The sequence below is a fragment of the Brachyistius frenatus genome, unplaced genomic scaffold, assembly GCF_029030835.1.
Source record: "Brachyistius frenatus isolate BFR_SWC_R1_liver_20210118 unplaced genomic scaffold, ASM2903083v1 Contig_18, whole genome shotgun sequence".
NCBI classification, from domain to species: Eukaryota; Metazoa; Chordata; class Actinopteri; family Embiotocidae; genus Brachyistius; species Brachyistius frenatus.
The window spans coordinates 4524336-4549838 of NW_027210617.1; the positions used below are offsets into that span (position 1 = coordinate 4524336).

Sequence of the window (25503 nt, forward strand, 5' to 3'; positions counted from 1 at the left end):
TTATGCAGCAGAAACAAGTGGAAGTGATGGTTAAGTGTTTTTTGTATTTGTGGACCTCTTAGTTGTGTGCGTGCTTCATGTTTTTTTTTAGGACTAGATCAGTCGGGAGTAAAGGTCTTGTAGTCTCATCCAATACTTAAAAATGAAACACTGAAAACTTCAAAGAGCAAGAACAAGCCTTCTTCATGCTGTTTCAAAGCAATTAAAAATAAAACGGGAAACAAAACACAAAACAAAAAGCAATTAAACAATATGTGTGGTTAGTTGTCTGTGTATCTTTGTGAGGACCAGTTTGAGTGAGACCTTTTTGGAAACGAAAGACATTTTAGCCAGTCCTCAATCTGTGACCATCATTGAAAGAGAGGAATTAGGTTTAGGTTGCGCTGTAGAGCGAGGGGAGTGCATTATGTCCATGAAGGTCATCACAAGCACAAATACAAACCCCTGTGTGTGAAATAGGGGGACTCACTATTAACTTGGGGACAAATATCTGGTCCCCACAATCAGATGAAGAATAAAAAGGTCAGTGTTGGGGGTTAGCAATAATCTACTGCTTCTGCTTTAGTAATCCTAATTGGACAAAGTGGTTCCAAACCTGTGGGTCAGGACCAGCCAGGTCTGATTGCAACATTATTTGTATGAAATACTTTCATTTAAAAAAAAAAAAAAAAAAATTAAAGTCATGGGAATCTGGAACTGCGCTGACAGACAAATCAAGGTGGTAGTAATCTATGAACTCCATCTACCGGAAGATAAAGTGACAGTGAATACGCTTTAGCAGGTGCTTACTCAGCATGAAGTCCTCATTACGTAAAGGGCAAACAAAGGGTTTTACTCCAGTGTGAGTTTAAATGTGACAAGCTTGTTCAACAGCAAGTACAAGCCTCTTTTTTCTCAGCCGTGCCCACACGACACAGAGATGGCCTCTCACTTCAAGGACAGACATACAACCACAAAAAAGAAGAAAGAACGAAAAAGAGTTACACGTACCACATGTTGCTAGAAGCAGCGATGCAATTACACTCGACAGAAGCAGCTTTGTCTCCGAGTGTTCCCGGAGTGAATCCAAGCAGAAATAACACAACAACATCAAGGTGGGGAACACATTGAAATCCACCACAGCCTTCACCAAACACTACAAACACAACAAGATACAGTATTCATAATTCACAGGTCATGAAGGACTGGTAACATCAGTAAGTGTGCATTGAGTCTAAAATAAACACGCAGCACAGAAAATATGCTTGTTTGCAACCTTCGCCAGAGCATGTTAATTATTATCTCAGCTGATAAAAGCATGCAGACAAATTAATTATTACTATTAAAGATTTTGAATGGCAGCCAGCATCACAGTCTTTTTCAAAGTGTGCAACCTTTTGTCACAGTCAGGTCATTAAAAGAAGGTGGAAAACCAGAGGCGCTTTGTCTCCTTTTTCCTCTCCTCATTTAGGTTTCCTACTCAGCATAAAAAAAAAAGGCCATACGTGCATCTGACTGAAATGTGCAGGTAGACGTTTCCTCGTGTCTCAAACGTATACAGTGTAGTCTAAACTAACAAGCTGAGCACATTCAAAGGCAGCTCTCTGGCTCACACGTCTGTCTTCTGTTGTCGAGGCCGTGCTCATCCACCGTCCTTTGATGCATGTCAGCATGAAAGGCCTTTTTGGTGTTTTTTTTATGTGCTCGGGGCTGTGTGAAAGTGTGGAGGGGTGGTGCTTGTGTTTGATGCAGTCAGGTCAGGCCGCACTAACTTACGCAGGGGGATGGACTGCCGCAGCTGCTTTTAATCCGTAAGAGCATTTGAGTGAGACACCAGATTGTTTATGTGGTCTATCGAAAAAGAGCTGGCACAAGTGTGTGTGTGTGTGTGTGTGTGTGTGCGCGCGTGCGTCAGGGGGATGAGGGTGAACGCAGCTTACGATCCATCTGTCTGTTTCCCCACAACGACAGCATTGTGACAGACAGCGAGGGGAGGCTGGGACAGACGCGAGCCCTTGTACTGGTTTAATTAAAACACATCACTTGAGCCTTAGTTGGCACCGACGCTAACGAGCCCATCCAACACGCAACTCTACAGACAAGAGACTGCAGGGAGAGGAGGGGGAAAAAAAAAAGAAAAAAGAAAAAGGAAAACACCAGGCAATTAAAAGATTCATTTACTCATCGGCCAATTATTCACCCGAGCCAGTCTTGGATGTTCCTCGTGCAGCCCTTGTGAGGCCTTTCACTACGGACAGGTTTTTATTCACCGAGCGCCAAGGACCGCCGTGACTGGAAAAATCAGGGGCTGAATGAGACACGCGTAGCTTCCCGCTGACAAATGCTCTCTTGCACATTTACGCACACAAAAAAAATGTCAAGACTGATGAAATAGTTTAACAAAGAGGAAAAGAGCCACATTTGTTATCAACTTCTGGTTAGCTTTTATTAACTTATTCTCTTTAATTTTTTTGAAAAAAAAAAAAAAAAAAAAAAAAATGAATGATTTTTTTTTTTTTACTAAAAATGTGTCAGTAGAATAAACAATGGATGAGAATGTGTGACGATGAAAGCGTGTTAAAACCAGTCCGAAACACATTTGAATGAAACAGAAGCTTTTCATATGTCTGCTTTTTGAAGCTCCTCTGTTATTATTGTTTCATCGCCTCACACACCTTTTCTGAACATACCCAAACACACGTGGCTCTGCTTGTATTGCTTCATTGAACCTCGGCACAAATGATAAATTATAAACACCTTGGGAAAAAAAATAAAACAAACAAACACAAACACAATTTGGTTAATTTATAGCTTTCATACTATGTGCCTGCGTATCTGAACGCTGACATGACATGATCAAATTTATCACGCTGTGACATTTACATAACAAATGTGTAATTGATAGAAACATCAAATTTGATGAATAAGAAGTTGATAAAGGAATTTCAGTTTGAACATTTTTGCCTTTGCTCATTAAATATACAAAACATTAAGAGCAGGTACATCAGGTAAAGCGCTAAAAAAAAAAAAAAGTTTGACTTTGGTTCATATACCGACAAGAAAACCTAAAAATCCTGATGTTCCAACAAAAATAATAACAGAACAGTCGTAATCTCAACTTTCAACTAAGAAGTCTAACAATGCGATGCTCAGTGACTTAAAATACGACGACTCAGTTCGGTAAAAACACTGATTCTTTTACGTTTTTAGCCATTAATGTACTCGTTTTGGTTTCCAACTTTGGTGGCGTTCCGATTGCATTGTTAACGTACATTTACGTTTTCCCCACGTTGCACCTGTGACAACGTGGGGAAAATATGTGGAAAAGTATAACATGGGAATCTACATGGGCTTCACACATTACTCCATGAAAATGTTTCAATACGGCATGTTTTCTGTGAGGATAGCCATTGGGATCTTGTCATGATGGACTAAAGTGGGTCTGAAAGAGGTTGTAATGACAAACCTAAAAATGACTCGGGACATGTAATCTTGTACTATTTCTCCGCAATCACATTATTGAAAGAGAAAATAAAGTGGTATGTGAGGCAGAATGGGACAATCTGCTGCATACTGTTCAGTGATAATTCTCCCAAAGAGATGAATTACCCATAAGGGCAAAATAACACGTTCCGTTTTCCAGCCGTTACAAACCCGGACTGTACCGTTAACGCCGGGAAGCAACGTTACTGGTGTTAATGAGGAGATCAGCTTAAATGCCGGACTTGTATGCGTAGAGAAATATTAAAGGCAGCTGTTATGATGACTGTAAACCAGAGAGGAGAGACTTTAAAGAGACGTTGTACAGTTACACAAAGCCTGTTTGATGTCTAGTTTTTCCTGACAGCGTAGCACAGGATGGCAGTGGATTGTAACGAGGATGTGAACCTCATCAACCATTAAAATGAGAAAATTGATGAGTTTTTTTTTTTTTTTTTTTTTTTTGGAAGGGCCAGAAATCAGAAAATACTTTAATTCCAAGTACACACACAAAAAAAAAAGTCCCTCAAGATGGAGGGTAAATGAGTAATATGGAAGGCAGAGAAGTTTTTAAGAACTAAAGACAGAAAACATTAGAAACAGACCGGAGCCGGGCGACCAGGGCTTGTTTAATTTTAGTGTTGCTTCTTTGCTCCAGAGAGAAACAGGAACTCGGTTGACAGCCGTGACCTACCGGCGTGAGACGTAAACAACACTGAAAGAAAACGGACAGACTCTCAGACGTTCCTCTAAATCAAGGGACTGGAGGTGTTTGCCTTTTTGAGGCCTCATCCTTCTTTTAAAACAGCCAATCCAAGTCCACTACCGGGACACGGATATGTTGCAGAGAAAAAGTTAGTCAAACGTCTCTCACCAAACTTAGTCTGTACCTCAGTTTTAGCATCAAAGTCAGCTTCATTTCACGGTTAAAAAAAAATCAAAGACAAAAACCAAAAGATGTCACGCTGGATGAAGTTGCTATCAGAAATCGTTGCTCAAAGGATCTGAGGATTTTTTTTTTTTTTTTTTTTTTAGCACACACTGACTCTAAAAGGAGGGTTACCTGAGCAAAAAGTTCAGTACGGTAAAAACTAAATTAAAAGTAAAAAAAAAAAACAACAACAAAACAACAACTCATATTCATGTATGTGGAATTCTCATTCTTCCCAGGAATACACACCAGTTTCTATAAACCCAAAATACACACGAGGGAGATATAATATCTGAAACACCTTCCAATATAACGCAGTCCAATTTGACACCAACCAATAACTACAAAATAACAACACGGTTAAACTGAGGATTTTTTTTTTTGTACTGTTTTTATATTGGATTGCACTTGATTTTGCAGGTGCAGCTAATATAAAGTGGGAACTCGACGTAAAGAACATAAATACAAACTTGCTTGCCAGAAAACTGAAATATTCCCCAACACGTCTCAAGAGTTCTCTAATAAAAACGTTTCGCCCTTAATCTGCAGAAATGAAAGTGACACACAAACTGGACGAGCAGGCTGGAAGCTTTCCGTGTGGACCGTGACGTGGCTGACCTGTATGGTTACGTATCAGTTTGTTGTTCTTTTTCACCAAACACCAACAACAACAACAAAAAAAAACAACAACAACAACAAAAAACGATTTCCCCCGTGGACGCCGTCCGTGTTACTGCAGACTACGGGAATACATTTGCTGCCACGTGACGCGGAGCAGCCGTGCTGTGAAAGTTTCTGCTTAAAAAAAAAAAAAAAATACACGACAAGAAAAAAAACACCAGAACGAAAACACCAGTCCGAAGTTCTTTCACACTCACACGCGTCCGTTTATGAACCCGCTCCCTCCGCTCCCTCCGCCTCATCGATCCGCGGGCTCCGTCAAAGACCCGGAAGACGAGGCGGCGCGGCGCGTGTAACATTAACACTCCCGGAAGGCCGCGGGAAGCTGAGGGACGGTTCACAGGATTCTTGGGACAGATTTCCATCTCGCGCGCACACACACACACACACACACACACACACGAGAGAGAGAGAGAGAGAGAGAGAGAGAGGGAGGGGGTGAGGTGAGGCCGTAAGGGGACCGTGAAATATGGTAGTCGATGATGATTGCAGTGGTGACGGCGGCGGCGGCGGTCAGGCGTGTTGCGCCGCCAACTCCTGTCCTATGAAGCGGCGCAGTCGCTCCAGGTACTGGCTGTACAATTCAATGTCGTTGTGTCCCGCTCCCTCCACCCAGAGGGGCTCCACGGCCTTCGGGCAGCGCTCGAACAGGGCGAGGCCGTGGGAGAAGTCGATCACCTCGTCCTCCGTCCCGTGAATGATGAGCACCGGCGACGTGATTTTGGACACTTTCTCGATGCTGAGGTGGGAAACAAGGGCAGCGGTTAGGGACAGAAAGAAGTTGAACAGCGCTCCTTCGTAAAAGCGCCGGCCTCGTGGGTCGGCGCTGTAAAAAGTACATCCTAATGGGTCGGTGTGTTCGGTCTGGAAAAAAAGAAAAGTCAGTAAGATATGTCGTTGAGGATTAAGTACAAACATCTTAATGGATTTGTGGAAGCTTAATTTTGGCCTGGACCTCAATAGCAATTTGTTGTTGTTGTTGTTGTTGTTGCTATAAAACATATTTATTGCTTTGAAAGTAACTTCATATATTAGTGCTGCTATTTCGGTTTAGCGAAACCAGCCCCAACGTCTGGGCAGTTCAGCGACTAATAAACAACGGTGGTGCAGAGTGGGTGCAGATAAATGATGATAATGTGCAGATTTGGGATACGTCGCAGCTTGACCCATTAAAATCCGCAGCACGGATTTGACCCCCGCGAGTCTCGGGATTTGTTTGTAGTTCACGTCGATAGAAATGAACACATTCATCTCCAAAGGAGATGTGAAAAATCAGACAGATGGTCTCCGAAAAGTAATCGCAGCCACAAAAATAAGAAATCTTAAAAGTCATAATAAAGTCATCTGAGGGGGGGGAAAAAAAAGACGTATTCCACGTAGAAAACGGGAGGGAAAGATGCAGAAGGGATCCGCATGGAGGGAGGCCAGCCGCCCGCTCTCGGTCCGAGCGACGGGTGAAAACTGGAGGCTTCCTCAGCTCACTGGACGCACCGAGGCGTTCCCTGGTTTCCGACGACCTCCGCTGCTCCTCACCCACTCGCACCGTCCGGGATGAGATCTCCCGCATTGAGGTTGGCGTCGGCTGCCCGTTGACCTCTGTCAGACTTTAAAAAGCCCGCTGCCGCAAAAACTAGACCGACGACAAGAACAGAAGGGATAGAGCCTTCCCTGACGTGTCCTCATTGTCTGGCCAAGGGGGAATGCATTTTGTGGCCAAAGGTGTAAAAAAAAAAAAAAAAAGAAAAAGAAAGAAAAACAACAACCCTGTAACAAACACTGAACACCCGCATTACAGGTGCAAACAAATGCGTGGCGGGAGGAGGAGGTCATAACACAGCGAGGAGCATTAGAGGACCCTCTGACAAGTCCGGGGCTAAAAAAAAAAAAAAAAAAAAAAAAAGGTACAAGTTCACAAGCAGCCTCTTGTTTTGTGGGTAATATCCCCGGGTGTTAAGAGGCTGGAAGGGAGCAGGAATGTGAGACTTAAAATACCATCCGGGTACATGTAGGCACTGCAGCTTTCTTAGTCTGCAGCAGCACCGAGGAACGTTGTGCTTCCGTTGACTACATTTACCAACACGGATTGGACCACATCCATTTAAAACGTGTCGACCCCCCCCCCGTAGAAGTAATAAGATATAATAGGTGATAAACTTCCACTTAAAACAGGTGATTAAAATAAGGCACGAGACCTTTGTATTTCGCCCTTTTTCCTTCCATGCTTCAGTGCGGCGAACATTTTTCTTTGACTGCAACCCGCTGGCAAGAGCGACTGACTGGGTGTTTTTCAGGCTGGACGGGGTTAAGTTAAACTATTTTGAATAGATTCTCATAGCACAGTAAGTACTTTGACACTTTGGATTCCATCATGTTGTCCCCCGTCCCCCGTCCCCCGTCCTCCACCACCCTCTCACACTGGCAACGTGAACGAAGCAATCACTGAAAAAAAAACAACAACTGCAAAGTAACAAAACTGCCGGCCCGGATTTATTTCCTGTGGCTCAGCTTGCTTTTCAATAAGTGACAGGAAATAGCTCCGGACCCAAACTTTATCCTGGTAATTTACTTCCAATCAAAAGGACTGCACGTCTACACACGTTTAAGTCCAAATGACTTTCCCCAGAAGCCCGCGGGACAGCGACCGGATGTAACGACAGTGGTTTTAATGCTTCTCATGCTCTACATAAATAATGCGAAATGACCCTCCGTGCTCATTTAACTCCGTTCTGAATGAATAGAAAGCCTGACGTAAGGAGGTCTCGTTAATACCGACGTCGCACGATGAAGGTCGCTGTAACTGACATTAGATGTGTGAACGACACATAAAATCTCCGCGCGGAGAGACGAGTGCGAGCCGCAGCAGAAAGAAAAAAAATCACTTCCGAAAAGGCGCCAGAGGAGAAGAATTAATACACGGCGAGATCACACAGGCCTCTGCAGCGACACTTCCTCTTGTAGAGCACAAAGGTATAAAAAAAAAAAGACGCTACGTCAGCGCAGTCCTTTTGCTTGTTTATCTTCAACAACAACAACAAAGATATCAACACGCTTACCAAAGAAAGAGACTGAAACTAAATCTTTTGAAACTGCAACCCGAACGAAGGGAATCTGTTCTTTCATCGCAGATATTTGTCTTGGACGGGGGAAAAAAAACAACAACAACACTTTAACAAGCGCAAGTGGCAATTATGCTTTTCTGTTGGCAGATTTGTAATTATGTGAAAACGGCAACAGGCGGCCAAACAGTCTGCGCGCACGGTTTGTAATCTCCGTGCGAGTATCGTATTCAGACGAACGCCCTGTTTATGGATTTTTTTTTTACAAGGCTTGAGAGAGATGAGGAGGACGAGGGAGAGCGAAATCTTCATCGGGGCAAAAAAAAAAAAATCTTGACGGCTGCGGCAAATGGACAAACGAAATGAAAAAAATATCAAAGGCGTAAATTGATACGATTTGAATTTCTATAAATTTGTATGTGCGGCTGATAATAAAAAAAATAAATAAATAAAAAAAATAAAAAAACAGACTTGTGAAAAAAAAAAAAAGGTACGACGAGACAGAGATAGGGTACTTACTTGGGGAAAGCGTCGAAGCAGTAGGTTTTCTTTGTGTCTGGAAAGGCCACTCTCATACCGGACGTTAGAGGCGAGTGAAGAATCACGGCAGCACACTCGTACCGCGACGCCAGGTCTACGGTGGGAACCGTACCGATGCTCTGGCCGTACAGGATGATGTTCTCCGGGCTGATGCCGTACCTGGTTACAACCACACGCGGACAGACAGCCTTACGATACGGGCTGACTGGAGTCGAGCGAGAGCATCGGGCACTATTTAACTTGTGATTATTGACCCCGCTTCCTTTCGTTACTGATGAACCCGTTTGACGATTTGTTTTCGGGGCGTGTTTTCCAAATGGTTGGTCATTTCATTAACTATCTAAAATCGATTAAGCGGGGTTTTAAAAAAAAAAAAATGCAAATCTATTTTCTGCCAGTCAACTCAAATAATCATTTCATGATCATTTACTTCTCCACAATTCACTGAAAATCCATTCAACTTTTTAGATTTAGAAGTTTGCTTCTTTTTTTTTAATATACTGCCCATATAAATTCTGGTGTGCTGTTCGGGCTTCTTGTTTTTGATTCATTTTGTTCCGTTGCTTATTTTGTCTATCTGATTGACAACTTTTGTTGTATTGTAATGTGACATGCAAATGAAAACTTACTAGACTGGTAGAAGTATCCTGAGGACGTATTGTGAGTGTGACCATCAAATTTGACAAACTTTATAGTGGAATATCCTGAAATTATGAAGGTGAGATTAACAGCTACACCCAAACATAGATTTACCTCAACCAAGCTTTAGCCAACGCTCTGTATTGTGATGTCTTCCCCAGGCTGCAGCTGCACTGCTTCCACTAATGAGACAATTTATCCCACCACAACGTCCTCGAGACACATCACCCCCCCCCCATCATCCACTCTCAGTTTCGTTGTTATTCCCACGGTATCTGTCCCCACTCTGCTCTACTCTCTTCATCCCATCCCCGTCTCGATCACAACTCCTGCCAGCTTCACTCACTTCGTCTTCACATCTCGGATCTTTCTTTTACCCTCTTGCGCTTCTCTTCATTCTTCACTCCTTGGTACATTTTCCTCGCACTACTCCTTTCAACATTTTCAACATGGGCTGGTATGAACCAAATCCAAACAAACTGAAAACATGTCACCGTCCCGCCTGCACAAGTCACACGGTATAATAAATCGTCTCTCGACGGGCGCATGTGGGCCAGCGATACAGCAACGTACCGCGTTCGCAGGGCGTGCCAGGCGGCGTCGACGTCTGCGTAGAGGTTCTTCTCGGAGGGCTTGCCGGTGCTGACGCCGTAGCCTGAGTAGTCGTAGGAGAAGATGTTGCAGTTGATGCGAGTGCCGAGGCCGATGTAGAAACTGCTCATCTGGCCGAGGTCAACAGCATTGCCATGGGAGAATAGCAGCGTAAATCTGAGAGGATCATTCAAAAGGCAGGTTAGGAGGATTGGACAAAGACGCGTATACAAATTCATTGGTCTTAAATGTCCCATGTTGTATAAATTCGGGTCTCTTTTTTGGATCGTGAAGCAGGTCTAAGTGCTTCACTGTGAAATTAATGTGAAAGTGTAAAAACCCTTTGGAGAAATGCACACAAAAACAAAAACAAAGACATAAAAACAAAACAACCTGTTTTTGATAGAGCTCCAGGGAGAAGTTTAAAAGAGATGTAAAACTATATTGGGATGGTTTTTGGTGCTTAAAACCACAAAATATCTTCTAATGGATGTCAAGACTGCAAATAAAACACTAGAAAAATGTAAAGTACGGGACCTTTGAACCCTGACAAGTACTTAATTCATAAAGCAGTGTACACACATCTACACTGTGATTCTAACTTTTGCATGACAAATGTCATTGTTAAATTTGTGTATAAACTATAAAACAGTTTTTACAGGACCCAGAAAGCCCAGCAAGCATCACATGTACAAGCAGCAAGTAAAGTGTGCACCTTCATCATGCGTGTAAACGTAAGAAGTTTTACTGTGAAGCACAGACATGTATCACATCAACAGCATTCAAATAGACACAAACTAAAACAGTTAAGTTCGACACATTTTACTACCCATGAATCTGAACTTGTAACTGGACTCTGAATCAAACTATATGCAACCTATTGTTAAGACAAACATTAGAAGGTCACTTGAAACTCTGTTGCTAATACTTCACTGTCTAAAACTGCTGCATGTTGGAGGATTGGTTTACCGCAACGGCGTCACATCAAATGACTCTTACTTCTGGACATTTTGTACAACCTGAGAAGCAGGGTATCCACTATAATCGCTGGGTATTCTTGCCCTGGACTGTTATTCATGAATGCACGTTGCGCTCTGCAGAGGAACCGGATACTTTTTTCGCCACACTCACTATTTTGAAATTCTCCCTCGGTGGTTTTGTTTATGAGCTCCTCCAACCCGGGGCTTCGCTCACCGGCCTTTCCACTGAGAATATGGCAAAACAATGACTCTGCCATATCACCTTGAGAATCGATTCATTCTCTGTAACACTAGATAGATGTTTATACAAGACACATGGACTGTAACACAAGCCTGTCCATTTCTTTTTAATTGATTTGGTAAATTAATCAGCAGCTTCACAGTGCAGCCAAGATTGGTGTCAAAGTGAAGGTGAATACTTTTTACGTCTCATAAAATGCGGTTTGCAATCTCATAAAGCCACCTTCCAATCACTGCAAATAAATTCAATGACGCAAACCCATAGAAGGGAAAACCACAAAGGAAAATGATCTGTATCTGGCTTTCTGGAAACTGACATTGGCAATTGAGTGTGAAACTTGTTTTCTTTTTATCTGATCACTATCATGAAATACCAAGCACAGGGTGAAGTCACCTTTTAACCACTCACAAACCCGCAGAAACAAAAGGAAAAAAAAACAAACATGACTTTTAAATAGTAAACGATGACAGTGATCCATGGAAAAAGCAGGAAGAGAACATCTTTGAGTCAGTTGAGTCAACAGGGAGATAAGCAAAGGAAGTACAACTGGATGTGTGTAGAAGAGGACTGACAAGAAAGAGCTGGGACCTGTAACGACTCTGGAGGAAGTGGGACACGCTGCCATGAAGTGAATGAGAAAGGTTGCGCTGGTTGAAGTCTATAAAACACAACAAACTACTCACCTGGCATTAGGAGCACAGCGAATATACATGCAGCCGACTCTGTTCCCTCTGCTGGACCGAGTGAGGAACACCTCCGTCATGTCGAGCTCTCTCTGAGAGTACTGGAACTCGGCGCGCTCCGTCAGGTGGAGCTTCCATCTCCCCTCCACACCGCCGGGCCCGCCACTTCCAGCGACCGACGCGCCGCTCCGGGCCCGCAGGCTCGACGTCCCCGTCGCGCCTGGTGCAGCTGGGCCTGCCTCCGGGTCCGGCAGAAAGGTGTACGTGGGCTCCGGGGGCAGGAAGGCGAGCTTGGCTGCAATGCGGCCCGGGCAAGGCGGGCAGCAGAACAGGCAGCAGAGCTCGCTGAGAGAGAGGCCATTCATCCTTCACTGTGCAGGAGGAGGACAAGAGAATCACTGTGCAAATGAATCCACATCACCCCGATGTTAACACAATGAGACACTTATTACAATGTAATGTACAAGGCCCTTAGTCCGAGGCTGCCAACAATGGTGTTGAACATTTAACACCAATTACATCGTGACCAGATACGCAGCATGTCACGGACACAAGTTGCAAACGGATAATCGCTGAATAGTTTTAAGGACGTGTCAGATAAATATATCGAATTAGAGGTGAATCAATTAGTTCAAACAACAATGACAACCAATGAAACGTTTTGAGTAATCGTTCTGGCGTAAATGTTTTGTTTTCAGCCTGTCTGCGTACCTAATTCTTCTACGACAGTAAGCTAAAGATCTGCAGGCTGTTGGTCAGACACATTAGACATCAAAAAATCTCCCCCCCCCCCCCGGGCTCCGAGAAGTTTGATAGACCAAAAAAAAAAAAAAAAAGGATTTATTTATTGTGAAAATAATCAATAGATTACCAAGAAATTAATATAACAAATAACCGCAGCTATTTACGACATATTTTGTGGTTACAACTTTATGATGTTTTGAAGTGAATACTTTTTTATGTCAGGGTTTTCCCTAGCATTATAACACTTATGACTTATGACACTTATGAGGGAAAACCCCTAGGTGTGTTTGTCAAAACGAAGATGATTACTTTTTCTTTCTTTTTTTTAAACAATACATTAAAGCGAATAACTTAATAGTGGCGATAACGTTTGAAAAAAAAAATAATAAGACACAGTCCTACAGGACATCACTCCAAAGCTACAGTATGAAGTGTGAATGACGACAGCAGACCTACCTGTTGAGCTGAAGACCTTAATAAAAGAAAAGAAAAAGAAAAATGCACTGTGCACAAACAAAACAAAACCCAAGAGGAAGACGTCTCTTCACTTCACAGGACACAGGACACAGGACACGGTTTGTTAAGTGCCCCGTCAGCGGAACAAGGAAAAAGTAGTGGCGCCAACCGGCTGACAGGGAAGTGTTATTTACAAAGTATCTGCTGTGTCTTCTTGGTGCTGACCGAAGTCCACTTTCCTCCCATTTTGTCCTCTTGTAGAGAAGCTGACGAGACGATGTCCCCCTTTTTTTTGTTGTTGTTTTTTTGCCCGAAGGTGTCCCGGATAATTCAAAACAACTGTTCCTGCTTTGTGTTGTCGGCAGCGGAGCGATGACCTCAAAGTGACCAAAACACACACAAAAAAAACTTTTCAATGACAATCAAACGCGCACGAACGAGGTGACGACATGAGAAAGGCAGCGACGAGAGACATGATCGTCTCGGTGAGAGAGGCTTGTGTGTCTGCGACGGCCAGCTAACGCTACGGTGGCTTAAGCTAGCAAGAAGACATAAACACTCAGTAAAAAAAAAAAAACAACAGCAACAAAAACAAAAACAGCGTACGTCCGACGTAAAACGCCGTCAACACACAGCTCCCAGCGGGGGGATTTGTCTCCGCGGATCCATTGCGCACCGATACCAGAGTCTCCTCTGACTTTACGGACAGCGTCTTGTCATTTTAATGAATCCATGTTCGTGTGGTGTTTTCCTACTTCTCTGCCGATTCACCGCATCCGGAAGCGACAGCTGACAGGATGTGACGTAAGAAGTTTCCATTGGACAATTAAGGGAAACTTGTTATCAGCCTGGGTGACGATGTCGTAAAAGATGACATGGTTGAACTTTATTGTTCATTTTTGCACCTTTGAAGAAAAAAAATAAAAAATAAAAAAATAAAAAAAATTCCCACAGTATTATTTATGAGCGAAGATCACCAGAGTTAACTTTATCCTGACGAGAATAATTTAATAAAATTGAAATGTATTACTCCCCTATTTGCCTACAACTTATTTGTCATTAACAAAGATGTATCATCATGTATCTGTGTGTACCTTAAATATACCCTATACGATACCTTAAAGCAAGTCTTCATCTTACTTCCCTCAGGAAGGCATGTCTCCACAATGCAATGTCTCCACAACAAGAGTAATACAAGTAAAAAAATTAATTACAAAAAAAACGCACACTGAAGTTATGTGTGTGTGTTTGTACTTAAATAACAGGAAGCTTTGCTAACTCGAGAACCATCTTTACTACCTTGTGATAGGTCTTATAACTTGTTTTGTGTTATGTAGACTACCCATGGCTGCAAGAATTAGACCACCTTGTTACCGACCCTGTACACCCACACCTTAGCTTTGGCTTAGGCTGCCTAAAACCAATAAAACTAAAACCTTTTCTTAATTACCTTTTGCCTACAGTTGCATATAATCTATAATCTTAGTTTTAATTGCACCGGGTTTTGACATATTCATCCTCTATTTTACTTCCAACCCAGTACAATGGAAGTGATTGTAATTTAATTTGTGGGACTCACAGCATTTTAAAGTTGTGTTAAAAAACACATCAACAATGCTCCTTTTCTGAAACATTATGTGAACACCGGATAATCTTTGAATTGTCAAGTTTTCAGAGGAACTATTACTTCAGTATAAAGCACCTCAAATTTAAAATGCTCACAGTGATGAAGTTAGACTTTTGTGAAGTTAGAAAAATCTGGATTATTAAAAGAAAAAAATGCTTTAGGAAATTTCAAAAGACCTTAGTCACAGCAGATATTTTAACATGTCACACTAGTAAAGCTGAGGCATATTTATTATCAGGGATGGCAGTATTCCACTTAGGGGAACTCTTGGCATTGTGCATGCAAGCCCACAGGAATTACTTACTGAGAAATTCAACATTGGAACGAAATCATTGTTAATGTTATTAATTTCAGCTGTTATGATAAGTATATTTGCTGTGCTAAAGGGCGACCAGGCACCATCTGAGGGCGCCTGTTAAGTAAAAACCTGTGGGGGAGACTTTAGGTGTCCAGGGTCTAAATTATTGGACCTTAGGTTAAGAAATGAATCACACGGTTACGGCTTATGCTCGGGAAGTAAATTGACATAAGTGGGTCAACAAAAGTGTAAAACAAACACTGTATCATAAGAAAAATGTAAATACCTTCTGCCAAACAACTGATAAAAATAACTTAAAAAAAAACAAAAAAAAACATAATTCTATTTATCACTTATGTTTTTCTGATTACCACCTCACTTCAACACCCTGTTCAATGGGCTTTAGTCTGGCTTAGTGGCAGAAGACGACACAGCTGCCGTTGTTGGGATAAGTCATTAAATTGGTAAAACCTATTTGTATGGTTATAAATCTTATAAAAGAAGACTAATGTATGATGGAATCTTTTGCTATAAATACATCATGATGACTTAATTCATATATACAAAAACACAATACTGTGCAGTGAAGTAGCCGTCGTGGCAACTCCTCTTACAGCACACACTGAAGCACATTATGCGCTATTGTGTAGTACCATTTGTGCCTACAGTGTTTTGCTGAGTCCGAGAACAATATACAAGCACAAAAGCAGTGGGGCCACAGTGTATAAATGTACTGGTCTACAGCAGCAAAGAAACTATCAGTGTATGACTTAAATATACAAATATTGTTCTGATTGAACATTCAAAAGAATCACCATTAATTTAAAACAACGTATTAAAAGAAATACAAAAGACAAGTGTAATTTAAAATAAACTTTGTGATTTTATTGTTTTATACTTACTCTTACACATCATACAATCCTAACTCTTAAAAGAAAAAAAAAAAAAAAAAGAAAAGAAAAAAAACAATCTGGTGGTGTTTCTGGGGGACTGGAGTGCCAAGGGACAAGAACTACATCTCTGTGGACATTGGAGATTTCATTTGAAGTCCCTAAAGCTCATGGAAGACAAAATGAACAAAGTCCTCTTCATTTGTCTTCCTTTCTGCAGTAAAACGAAACTTTAACCAGATTCATCATAACTAGCAGGTTTATCATCATCATCATCATCATCATCATCAATCAAAACCCTTGCATGATGAACACATAATTACGAGAGGCTGTGCTAAAGACAAGACTGGAGACATCAAAACATTATCAATGCAACAGAAGGAAGAAAAAAATTTATATGTACTGATAATATCTAGATTATTTAGGTACGATAGCCCTAATTGCTGGTGCAAAGTCACAGAAAGTCAAAACAGTTTTAGTGATCCAACTGTCCCAAATCAAAAGTAAGACAATTGGGCCTCCATCCTCTTCCCAAAGACAGCCAATATCGGGGCCAAATAATTTGATAGATGACAACTTGTGTGAATTATGTTGGTTTACATTCAAACTGCTCATGTTTATTAAGAAAAACAAGTTGAAAGGGTTGATTTGAGCAGTCAATAGAAAACAAGTGTAAACCATGAAACCCCCATCATTTACAAAGCTGAACAATCATTCCAAGTAAAAGACTTGTTCTAAAAAAGGACCATTTCTTGTAACAGAAAACTGAGCACTTTGTGTGCAAATATGTTTTTGTAATGGTCATCAACCCAGCCAGTCTTAGACTTCTGTATATATAAACATACACCAAACTGCAGAGCAACACTGACCACAAGTCCCCCTAAACATGACAATTATTCTCGTCACCACTCAAGATAAACTCCTTCTGAATTTCAATTTTACACTACAGCTTGAGATGGAGGAAGAAATTAAATCACAGTCACTATAGATGACCAACTTATCCCGGGTAAAGAGCGTTGGTGTTGGCATCAAGACAGCCATTCAGAGATTTAAATAGTTATTCTGATAAAGGCAAAGTTTCCAATCAGAGCCAGAACTAAATCCTCCCAGGTCCAACATGATATTCTGTGTATATATAAGGAAAAGCATCACTCACATCCAACACATTCTGCATTGGCTTATTTTGAAAATGCATACCCTGCAAATTCCTTGCAACATTTCTACAGCTCTGTCATAAATATTCAATGATCAAGATCAAGCAACATTTACAGGGAAACTTTTAATAATGAAAAGATGAAACCTCAACTGCCCCTCTGTGTCTCACACGGGGCCTTTTTTTTTTTAACTTTCAGTAATATCGCTATGCTATGAGACTTCAGTAACAGGATAAAAGCATGGACTGGGATAATGTGTAATTCAGCAACGTTAATAAAGCTTAGAGGGGCTCGTCAACAATCTGACTAGTATTGTAAAATAGAAGCCAAGCGGCCTGTAGGAGATACTCACGGTAGAGCCAGTTCTTCAAAATACTTTGAACATTACATGTAATAACTTGTAAATAAAAGGGGAAACAAGATGGGGGAAATATCGGTGCCAGTTGTGGCAAATTCTTTTTTGGGATAATTATGAAAAGCACTTTAATACACATAGTACTATTCTTCACCTTAATTCCTCACCTTTATTACCTGGCAAAAATCTACATTAAGATTATACTATATGAATAGGAGCCATATGGTATTTACATTTGGAAAAAAAAAACAAGAGTCCTGTTAACTTGAACTTCGAGGTTCCAGCCATGCATTGTGCTACTGCCATGTGGCTTCTTAAACATTCCAGCTTCGTTTCAAACTGTGCAGTCACTTACAAAACAGTAACTCATATGTTTAAATGCACACATGCGTGTAAGTTTGATCTTCCTAGAAGAAGCTAGCTAGAGGCGGTCTTCGCATTGAGGATTCGTCGGAATCTGAGCACAATGTAAAAGCACAGCACGCAACTCCGCAGCATTGCAACAATCTCTACTTTTTAGCTGAGCAGAACGTGTGTCGTTTTGTTTCGTCACTGCGACCCGGGTCAGTTTTCATTCAGCATGTGTCAGTGGTCTGCTGGTGGTTAGAGAAACGTGGGGCTTCCCTCTGACTCCAAGGAACATAAAAGGGCATTCAAGGAGAGCGCATCGCCTTTACTAAAAAACAACGTCTCGTCAGTCGAACAAGGCAATTTCCTCAGAGCCGGCAATACATCTCAAATATAAACTGCAAATGACCCAGATGCTGAACAAAACTGAGTAGGTGTGGCACGTTAGTTTGTGCTCGGCAGTCGACACACTTTGTTGTGCTTCGCTTCAAGATCCCAAATAATGGACGTTGTACGGCACAATCTTAATTGTAACGGCTTAACTGGACTCTACTCCATCGTGTCAGAGCTCGTGTATTTTTTTTTTCCTTCAATGGTTATATAATCAAGATGAATTACTTAAATATAATTGAAAAAAGGTTAAACGCAAATCTTAGTGATTTGCTGACATGCTGCCAATCCTCCAGCACAGACCAACCAAACGATAAAAAATAAATAGAATGCAATCACACAATTCAAGCTAACTACAATATATTAATATAGATCTTCTGATGTCATACGCTCATTAAAACGGAAAACAAAACAAAAAAACAAAAAAAAAACATCAACACAGAATTCAATCACTCAGTTAAGTCAAGGTTCTCCGTTTTCCCCTACGCTTTACCTGCCCCACCTTCCCCTTCTAATAACTGTTCATGCACCCAGTATCCATACAAGTCCATATATTAAAGATAGACATATCTGGAAAAAGCTGGGACTTTGGAGTTCAATGTGTGGTGATCCAAAGAGAACAGGAGGGGGGAAGAAAGAAAGAAAGAAAAAAAAAAGCCAATTTGACAAGAAGTTGACATCATTTTTCAGTCTGGGAGAAAATGTGATATTCCAAAGCCCTTAGTAGGTCTTGCTGATACAGGAAATCACCCAGTTAGGTTTGTGAAGCTTTTTTTTTTTTTTTTTTTTTTTTTTTAAACTCACGAGACCCTCTAAATATTCATGTGTCATTATGCAGGCTGTGACACATTCCTTAACAGTTTATCCCTGTTCAATTTCAACTACCTACAGGGATTGTATAAAAATAAACTCACACGATCCCCCTCCCCCCCAAAGTTTGGAAACAAAAAGGGGTAAAAAATAAAAATAAAAAATCAAATGCCTTCCCTCCCCACGGCAACACAACACAAGCCCCTGCTGCTCTCTCCCCGACTCTCAAGCAAATGCGCACTCGCACACACTTTCATACAAATACACACGCACATACAAAAACACTCGGGTTCGGCTGCAGTCACTAGCGGAGAGAGAGGGAGATGCTAGTAAGGGAAATGTCTGGACTGTGGCTGCCACCACACCAACCCCGCCCCGTCCCGCCCCGCCCGCCTCACACTACCATGAACAAATGAAGCCATGATATCAGGTGTTTTCATCCAAGTCGCCATTGTTCAGATTTCAAAAAGTCAGCGAGACTCTTTTTTTTTTTTTTTGCATTCAGGCCTCATAACTTCTGAATTTTCTCGGCCACCACGATGGGGTTCTCCTTGCGTATGCGGGCAGCGGCCGCACTCCGGTAATCGTAGGGACAGTCGTGTTTGTCAGAGTAACGATGAATGGCACAGAACAGGTTGCCGCAGCGACAGTCAAAACCTTCGGTAGAGAGAAGCAAACAGGTCAGTCAGACACAGGACGTTCATCATAAACATCATGAAGCCATTGCACTCTTATTATTATACAGACATATTGTTGCAGTGAACCTCCGCGGGCTTTTAACTGCTTTTAAATTGGCATCTAATACAATTCAAATACTGTCCAATAAAATCTCTCTTAAAAGTTAAAAAGCCTTGAGAGACCATGAGAGCACCCCTGTTATGCGGGCGGCTGTGTTTGGGCCCATTTTCACATGCATACTCAGGATTAGTCTGACTTAAAATGATCATTATTAACACTGAAAAGCCCTCCTGAACCTCCTTCTATTTGGCCACTAAGTGGAAGCCAAGCAGTAGACTGCGAAATGCACCACTAACCTGCAGTATGTTGCTCTCTGTATCAAAGTGTTTGGTAATGGAGGAAAAACATTACACAAACCATGGGCTGCTGGTGATACTTTGCATATGTAGGTTACAGGTATCTGATTTTGTTAAGTCCTTGAAAGTAACAGTAAGTCTAACAATAAATCAGAATACTTGAATTCAAATCTGTTGATGTTTTGGTAAAACAGTGATCGCAGACTTTGGCACCAGCTGCAGAGGGTGAGAGAGTTGTGAAGAGTGAGTGGAGGCCTTTAAAAAAATGAGTATTTCAAAGTTAGTAGCAGAAGTCTGGCAAGATCAGATTTTTTTTTAAAATTTTTAGATACAGAAAACATATCTAAGTGTGGAGTAAAAGCTTAGACCCAAAGATCAAAAAAGGTGAAATTGTTTGTGTCTAACAGTAATCGTTTCTCTTTGCAAATGGTGTCAGCTTGAGAAGAAATGGAGATGGAAAATAAATAAAATAAATATCTTTGATATCACACCACGTGCACACATGGCCACTTCACCAGAAGACAAAAGAGATCTCCAAAAAGTGTGTTTAAAAAAAAAAATTCCAAACTGTGTCAGGTTGTAACGGTCAGGTGAGAATGGGAGAACACCAGCAAACTAGATTCATGACTCCTAAACCTTTGGACCACACCAGCACCTAAGAGGAGCCCACAGTTTAGCATGTGTTTGTGTGAAATTCTTCCCTCGCTTACCAGTAAGGCCCACTTTCTTCCGGCAAGAAAAGCAGCGGTTCTTCTTCTTGTTTTTATCAGGAGTTTGGTCACCATCAGACGAAGCCTGTGCTGCTTCCCCCGCTGGCTCTGGAGGCGAAAAAAAAAGGTGAAGTAAATCAGTAATAATAAGTAATTAAACCGTGCGTGTTACTGCTCCAAGTCAGTTGAAAGCAAAATCTTATGAGTCACATAAGAAAGAGAGGATATAAAATGGCCAGAGTTGATGTGGTTTTGTTCTTTAATTTTTTTAAATCATTTTTTAGAGCTCATTTCAGGCACTACACCGCCACCCTATTCATTTATCATGGACTACATGAAAGTAAGTGGAATATATATAAAAAGGTAATACATACTATATGGAATATATAGGTGAATATAATATTTGTCTATATAAAAAAAATAATCCAAACCAGTGTCATGTGGAAGGGTGCAATCGAAGCCTTCAACAATTCAACAGCCACCTTTGCAGAATTGCAACACTCCTAAACTGAATCACTCATGCCAGAGAGCAGAGACATCTTATAAGTTGAAGAATTTTTTTTTTTTTTAACAAAACCCCCACTCTTCCCAAAAATGAAGTAAACTTCAAGATGGAGAATAGATGAAATAAAAAGGGAAAAACAATGGGAAACATGATCACAGATTATATTGTTTTAGGGGTGGCAAGTGTATCCCACTGTTAACTTGTTTATTCACAGTGTGGTCTTTGATAAAGAGTCCCCTCCACAGCTTTGAGTATGATTCGCGTTGTGTGGATAGTGGGACTGACTTGGGAAAGCACCACTGCTCTCTTTGATGTTTACCTGAGCTGTTGGAAGTACCCTCCTCTTCTCCCTCCTCAGCCTCCGCTCGATCAGAGTCTACAGCTTCTGAATCCTGGGAGATGCTCATTGCGGTCATCTGTTGAGTTACTGGGCTGGGAGAGCTGGGACTAACACTACAACAAAAGCCAATGAATACATTTTAGACCATTTAAACCCAAAAATTAAGAGGAGCAAAAATAACAAGATATTTGACCATTTCCGGTATTTTTTCTTGTTTTATTTTGCTGCATACATCGTACCATCATTTTGTTTTCGACCTGTCTCAACAGGCTCGCCAGAAACTACATTGAGAGATGCCTTATTTATGTTTTCACTAGGCACATATCAGGCACAAATAATAACACCATAATTTCATCATTTTGGAAACAAACAACTGTTAGGATCTCTCTGTTGACACTCTGAGAGAAATAAAGCCATTACTGGAACAACTTGGTGGCATTATAAATGTGGGGAATCTGTGTTTTCCAGGAAACGAAGGTCTTATATTCTACTACAGCAGTTACTGCTCAAATATTAAATCCTCAAGTGGTGTATCAGATTTTCTTTCTTTAAGATCCTGTCCTGGTTCACTGTCTTTCTTTATATGGTTTCTTTCAAGGAAATCACAGTCAAATCTATTAAAAAAAAAAAAAAAAAAAAAAAATCTATTGTAATGCAGACATTTTTCTTTTATAATTCAAACAGCCTCACAGAATTCCAACCCATCACCATGTTCAAATACTTTTCTCATCCATCACAACAAATAGAATAATTTACTGGCACAGCTGAAACAAACCATACAAGAGCCCTTACGTAACACGCAGGAACAAAAAAATGAACTAGGCCTGCAGCAATCATTCAACATTATACTGCAGCTTTTAAGAGCAGCCCCTCAAGCACATTTCTAACTACAGTACTCCTCGGCTCCTTCTTTCAGTGTCAAAGACAACAAAGCTACATAATGTGGCTTAACTCTGCCTTTGTCTCTCGGGGCTTATACCTGACCCCCCTTGAAACATATTGTAAGCCTCTATGTAAATGGCAGTATGAAGTCACTGGCATACACTATGTATGCGGTGAAGTTATAGCAAAACATCACACAAAATTTAGGGGTATGAACTTCTTAAAACTGGCAGAAAAATGGGTAATGACTGACAACGAGTTCTTACAAGACAGTTCACAGACATCAGGCTAGGTTAAAAATGTTTGAGCTGTAAAACGACCAGAAGGTTGAATTGTGGTGAAGTAAAAGGGAAAAATACACACATCTCTTGATTTATGCAGAGGACAGCTGTTGTACTAGTATGAGTTAATGTGACTAATGAAAGCACATTAGATCAATGTGTTTTAGAGCAAGAGATAAGCTGATCTACTCATTATTTCGTGAAGTAAACAGATATTTAAACAATATTATTTAATGTACAATATATTTACAAAGACCAAGAGGACATATTTTTCGTGGTGCTTCTTTAAAAAAAAAAAGTCACTGATTGCAGAATACTGTATTTAGAATTTTACTTGAGGTATATTAAAATTACCAATGCATGATGATTTGCTGTTTTGTACACTTTGGAACAACATGGGGCATGCAAGTCAACTAACCTGGTTGCTTGTTCCTCAGGTGGGGTTCCTGCCACCTCTGTACTGAGCTCTGAGGTTGTGCTCTCCACAGTCACACCAGCTGATCCTGGTGTTCCCGTCGGTGATGTAGCAGCTGTATGGGGAAGGGACAGTCTGACACCACAAACAACACAGAACCTGTTGTTCTACCCCTGAACATGGACGACTTTCCACTTATTTCTAAGTATGTCAACCATTCACCGCATGCGTTTTGTCTACTATGATCAGATTTTGAATGAATATGAAACAAGAGATGGTGATGTCCCTCTCTTGCTTTCTGATGCCACAGTGTAGGCAGCCACTTGCTACCTCGGTTCTCCAACCCCTTTTAGCAAATTCAAGTACCCCCCTATACCTGAAGAGTTTTTGAGTTACCCCGAAGTTCCTTTTTCACCTAGCAGACCCATATCCGGCACCCCCCCCCCCCGCTTTTTATAGATCGTGCCTCTTCCATCTTCCTACCTTTCTCTCCCGGGGGGCTGGATCGCCCCCCTCCCTGTTGTCTCTGCAGGTGTTCCTTGTAGCAGACCGAGCACATGCCGTTGGTGCGGGGGTTACCATAGAAACCGCATCCCATAGTGCAAAGCATTGGCACCTGCGTCTGATTGGTCTCCTGAGCCATGCTCTGACAGAGGGGGCAAGGGGGACGGGAGAGGATGTTCCTGAAAATGGGGTTGCAAAAGTTAGTCAAAATGATTATCAGTCCCTATTTGATGACATCGTTTTCTCCATGTTTTGGCGAAAAGAGCTCGGAGACTGGCACGCGAGCACGAGAGCAGAGCTGGAGCAAAAAATGTGAGTTTCTTTGTGAGCTAAGGGTCATGGCCCACTATTTAGCAGCTGTAATGAAGGTTTGTCAAAAAAAAAAAAAAAAAAAAAAAAAAGAAGCTCGTAACTTCAACCAACCAAAATAAAGTCCAGTTCTGCCACTACGGTAGAACTGGACTTTATCACGCAACAAAATACAATCAAAACGACATATCCAAATGAATGTAAACGACAAAAAATAAATAAATCTGACATTAATGGCCAAATATGGCAGCAAATAAATGCCAAAAATAAAACTGATCACAATAATTCACTGCACTTCCTGCAACCCTCAAGGCAACAACGTGCCAGGAGTTTTCAAAGTAGTAAGCTGTGGATTTGTTACCAAAAAAAAAAAAAAAACAAAAAACTGTGCAGAGAGAGAGCTGCGAGAGACAACGAAAACAAACAAACAAACAAACAAACAAAAAGACAACAAACTCGTCCTGATTTTCACGGTTATAGACAAAAGCAAAGGTCTCCGGAAACACGAGCTCAGCTCGGTGCTTCTTTCTTCACGAGATGTTTCTGTCAGGACAAAGTTAACAAAACAGGAACAAAAGCTGAAGACATGCATGTACAAAAAAAAGAAAAAACACCAAGAAAAAGGAAAAAAAAAAAAAAGCCTCATTTTACGCGCTGTCCTAAGTTGCTGGAAGAAGTTCCAGCTGATTGTCCTGTCCTGTCCTGTCCTGTCCCCCCCGAGAGGACTTTGTCCGCAGAAGAAAACAATGTGCTTATAGCTCAAAGCAAACACTGTAACGTTAGCAAACAAGCTTCGCTGGACGTTTTGTCTGTCCCGACACCGCATACCTATGCGGGGGGGGGGGAAAGAAAAAAAAAAAAAAGAAGGGCAAAACTCCCTCGGTCGGCCGTACCATCGGGATGCAAATCAAGAAAAATAAAAGCCACAGCGTCCTTGGCGACGTGTTATAAACACATCTGGTGTTTTCAATCGAATAAAACGCCAGTGTTAGCGGGCTAACGTTAGCGGAGTCGCTTAGCATAATTCAGCCGACTCCGAGCCAGCGCGCCTCCCGACAGCGTCCCCCGGCGGGTTTAAAACCGGCAACACACCGCGGGAGTCCCCCCGTCGCGGCCGACGGTAAAGACAATACCTGGATCTCGAGGTACCGGAGGCTGTCGACGACCTTGGGCTGAAGATTTGTTCAGGTTGTGTCCCGAGCAGAGCGCGCGGCCTCCTACCCAGCGCTAGCTCCCGACATTCGAAACAACGACCATGACGTCATCATCGCCAGCATCGATATAAAAAAAAAAAAAAAAAATAGAAAAAAATAATAAAAAAAAGTCCTCCGTGAGACGGGCCAGCAGCAAAGTCCACCACCCCGACACAAACTCACGCAACATGCTCTTATAGATGTACTCAAAACAGGACACCGAGAAGTGTCTTGTTTTTTTTTTAATTTTTTTTTTTTATTGAAACGTCAACACATTGACAGCTCCTTCCATCACGGTTCAGACACACACACACACACAAAATAAATACTGAAATTAAAACTGTAAAATCTTAAAACAAGTGAAATGTCCTCGTGTTTATTGTTGTGGTTTACAGACGAAATAAATTTAAAAAAAAAATCGGCTTGGTTTTGGGGATTCTTTACAAACAAAACTCAA

The 25503-nt window shown here is 41.4% G+C and overlaps 2 protein-coding genes across 3 annotated transcripts; both read right to left on the reverse strand.

Moving 5' to 3' along the window:
* Positions 1-5354: 5354 nt before the first annotated feature.
* On the reverse strand, positions 5355-13756 carry abhd17ab (abhydrolase domain containing 17A, depalmitoylase b). Its single transcript, XM_069694992.1, has 5 exons — positions 13002-13756; positions 11802-12172; positions 9880-10074; positions 8647-8826; positions 5355-5810 (listed from the first exon to the last, which is right to left on the reverse strand). The coding sequence occupies exons 2-5, from the start codon at positions 12164-12166 to the stop codon at positions 5585-5587; spliced, it is 966 nt and encodes a 321-aa protein (XP_069551093.1). The 5' UTR covers positions 12167-12172; positions 13002-13756; the 3' UTR covers positions 5355-5584.
* A 2033-nt stretch (positions 13757-15789) lies between these two features.
* On the reverse strand, positions 15790-25113 carry LOC138618905 (AN1-type zinc finger protein 5). 2 transcript variants are annotated; one of them, XM_069694993.1, is made up of 6 exons: positions 24987-25113; positions 23524-23723; positions 23044-23155; positions 21442-21575; positions 20618-20725; positions 15790-19530 (listed from the first exon to the last, which is right to left on the reverse strand). In XM_069694993.1, the coding sequence occupies exons 2-6, from the start codon at positions 23681-23683 to the stop codon at positions 19382-19384; spliced, it is 663 nt and encodes a 220-aa protein (XP_069551094.1). In that variant the 5' UTR covers positions 23684-23723; positions 24987-25113; the 3' UTR covers positions 15790-19381. The 2 variants fall into 2 exon arrangements, with proteins under 2 accessions (XP_069551094.1, XP_069551095.1); XM_069694994.1 differs by lacking the exon at positions 15790-19530 and adding an exon at positions 19537-20123.
* Between the last annotated feature and the right edge of the window lie 390 nt (positions 25114-25503).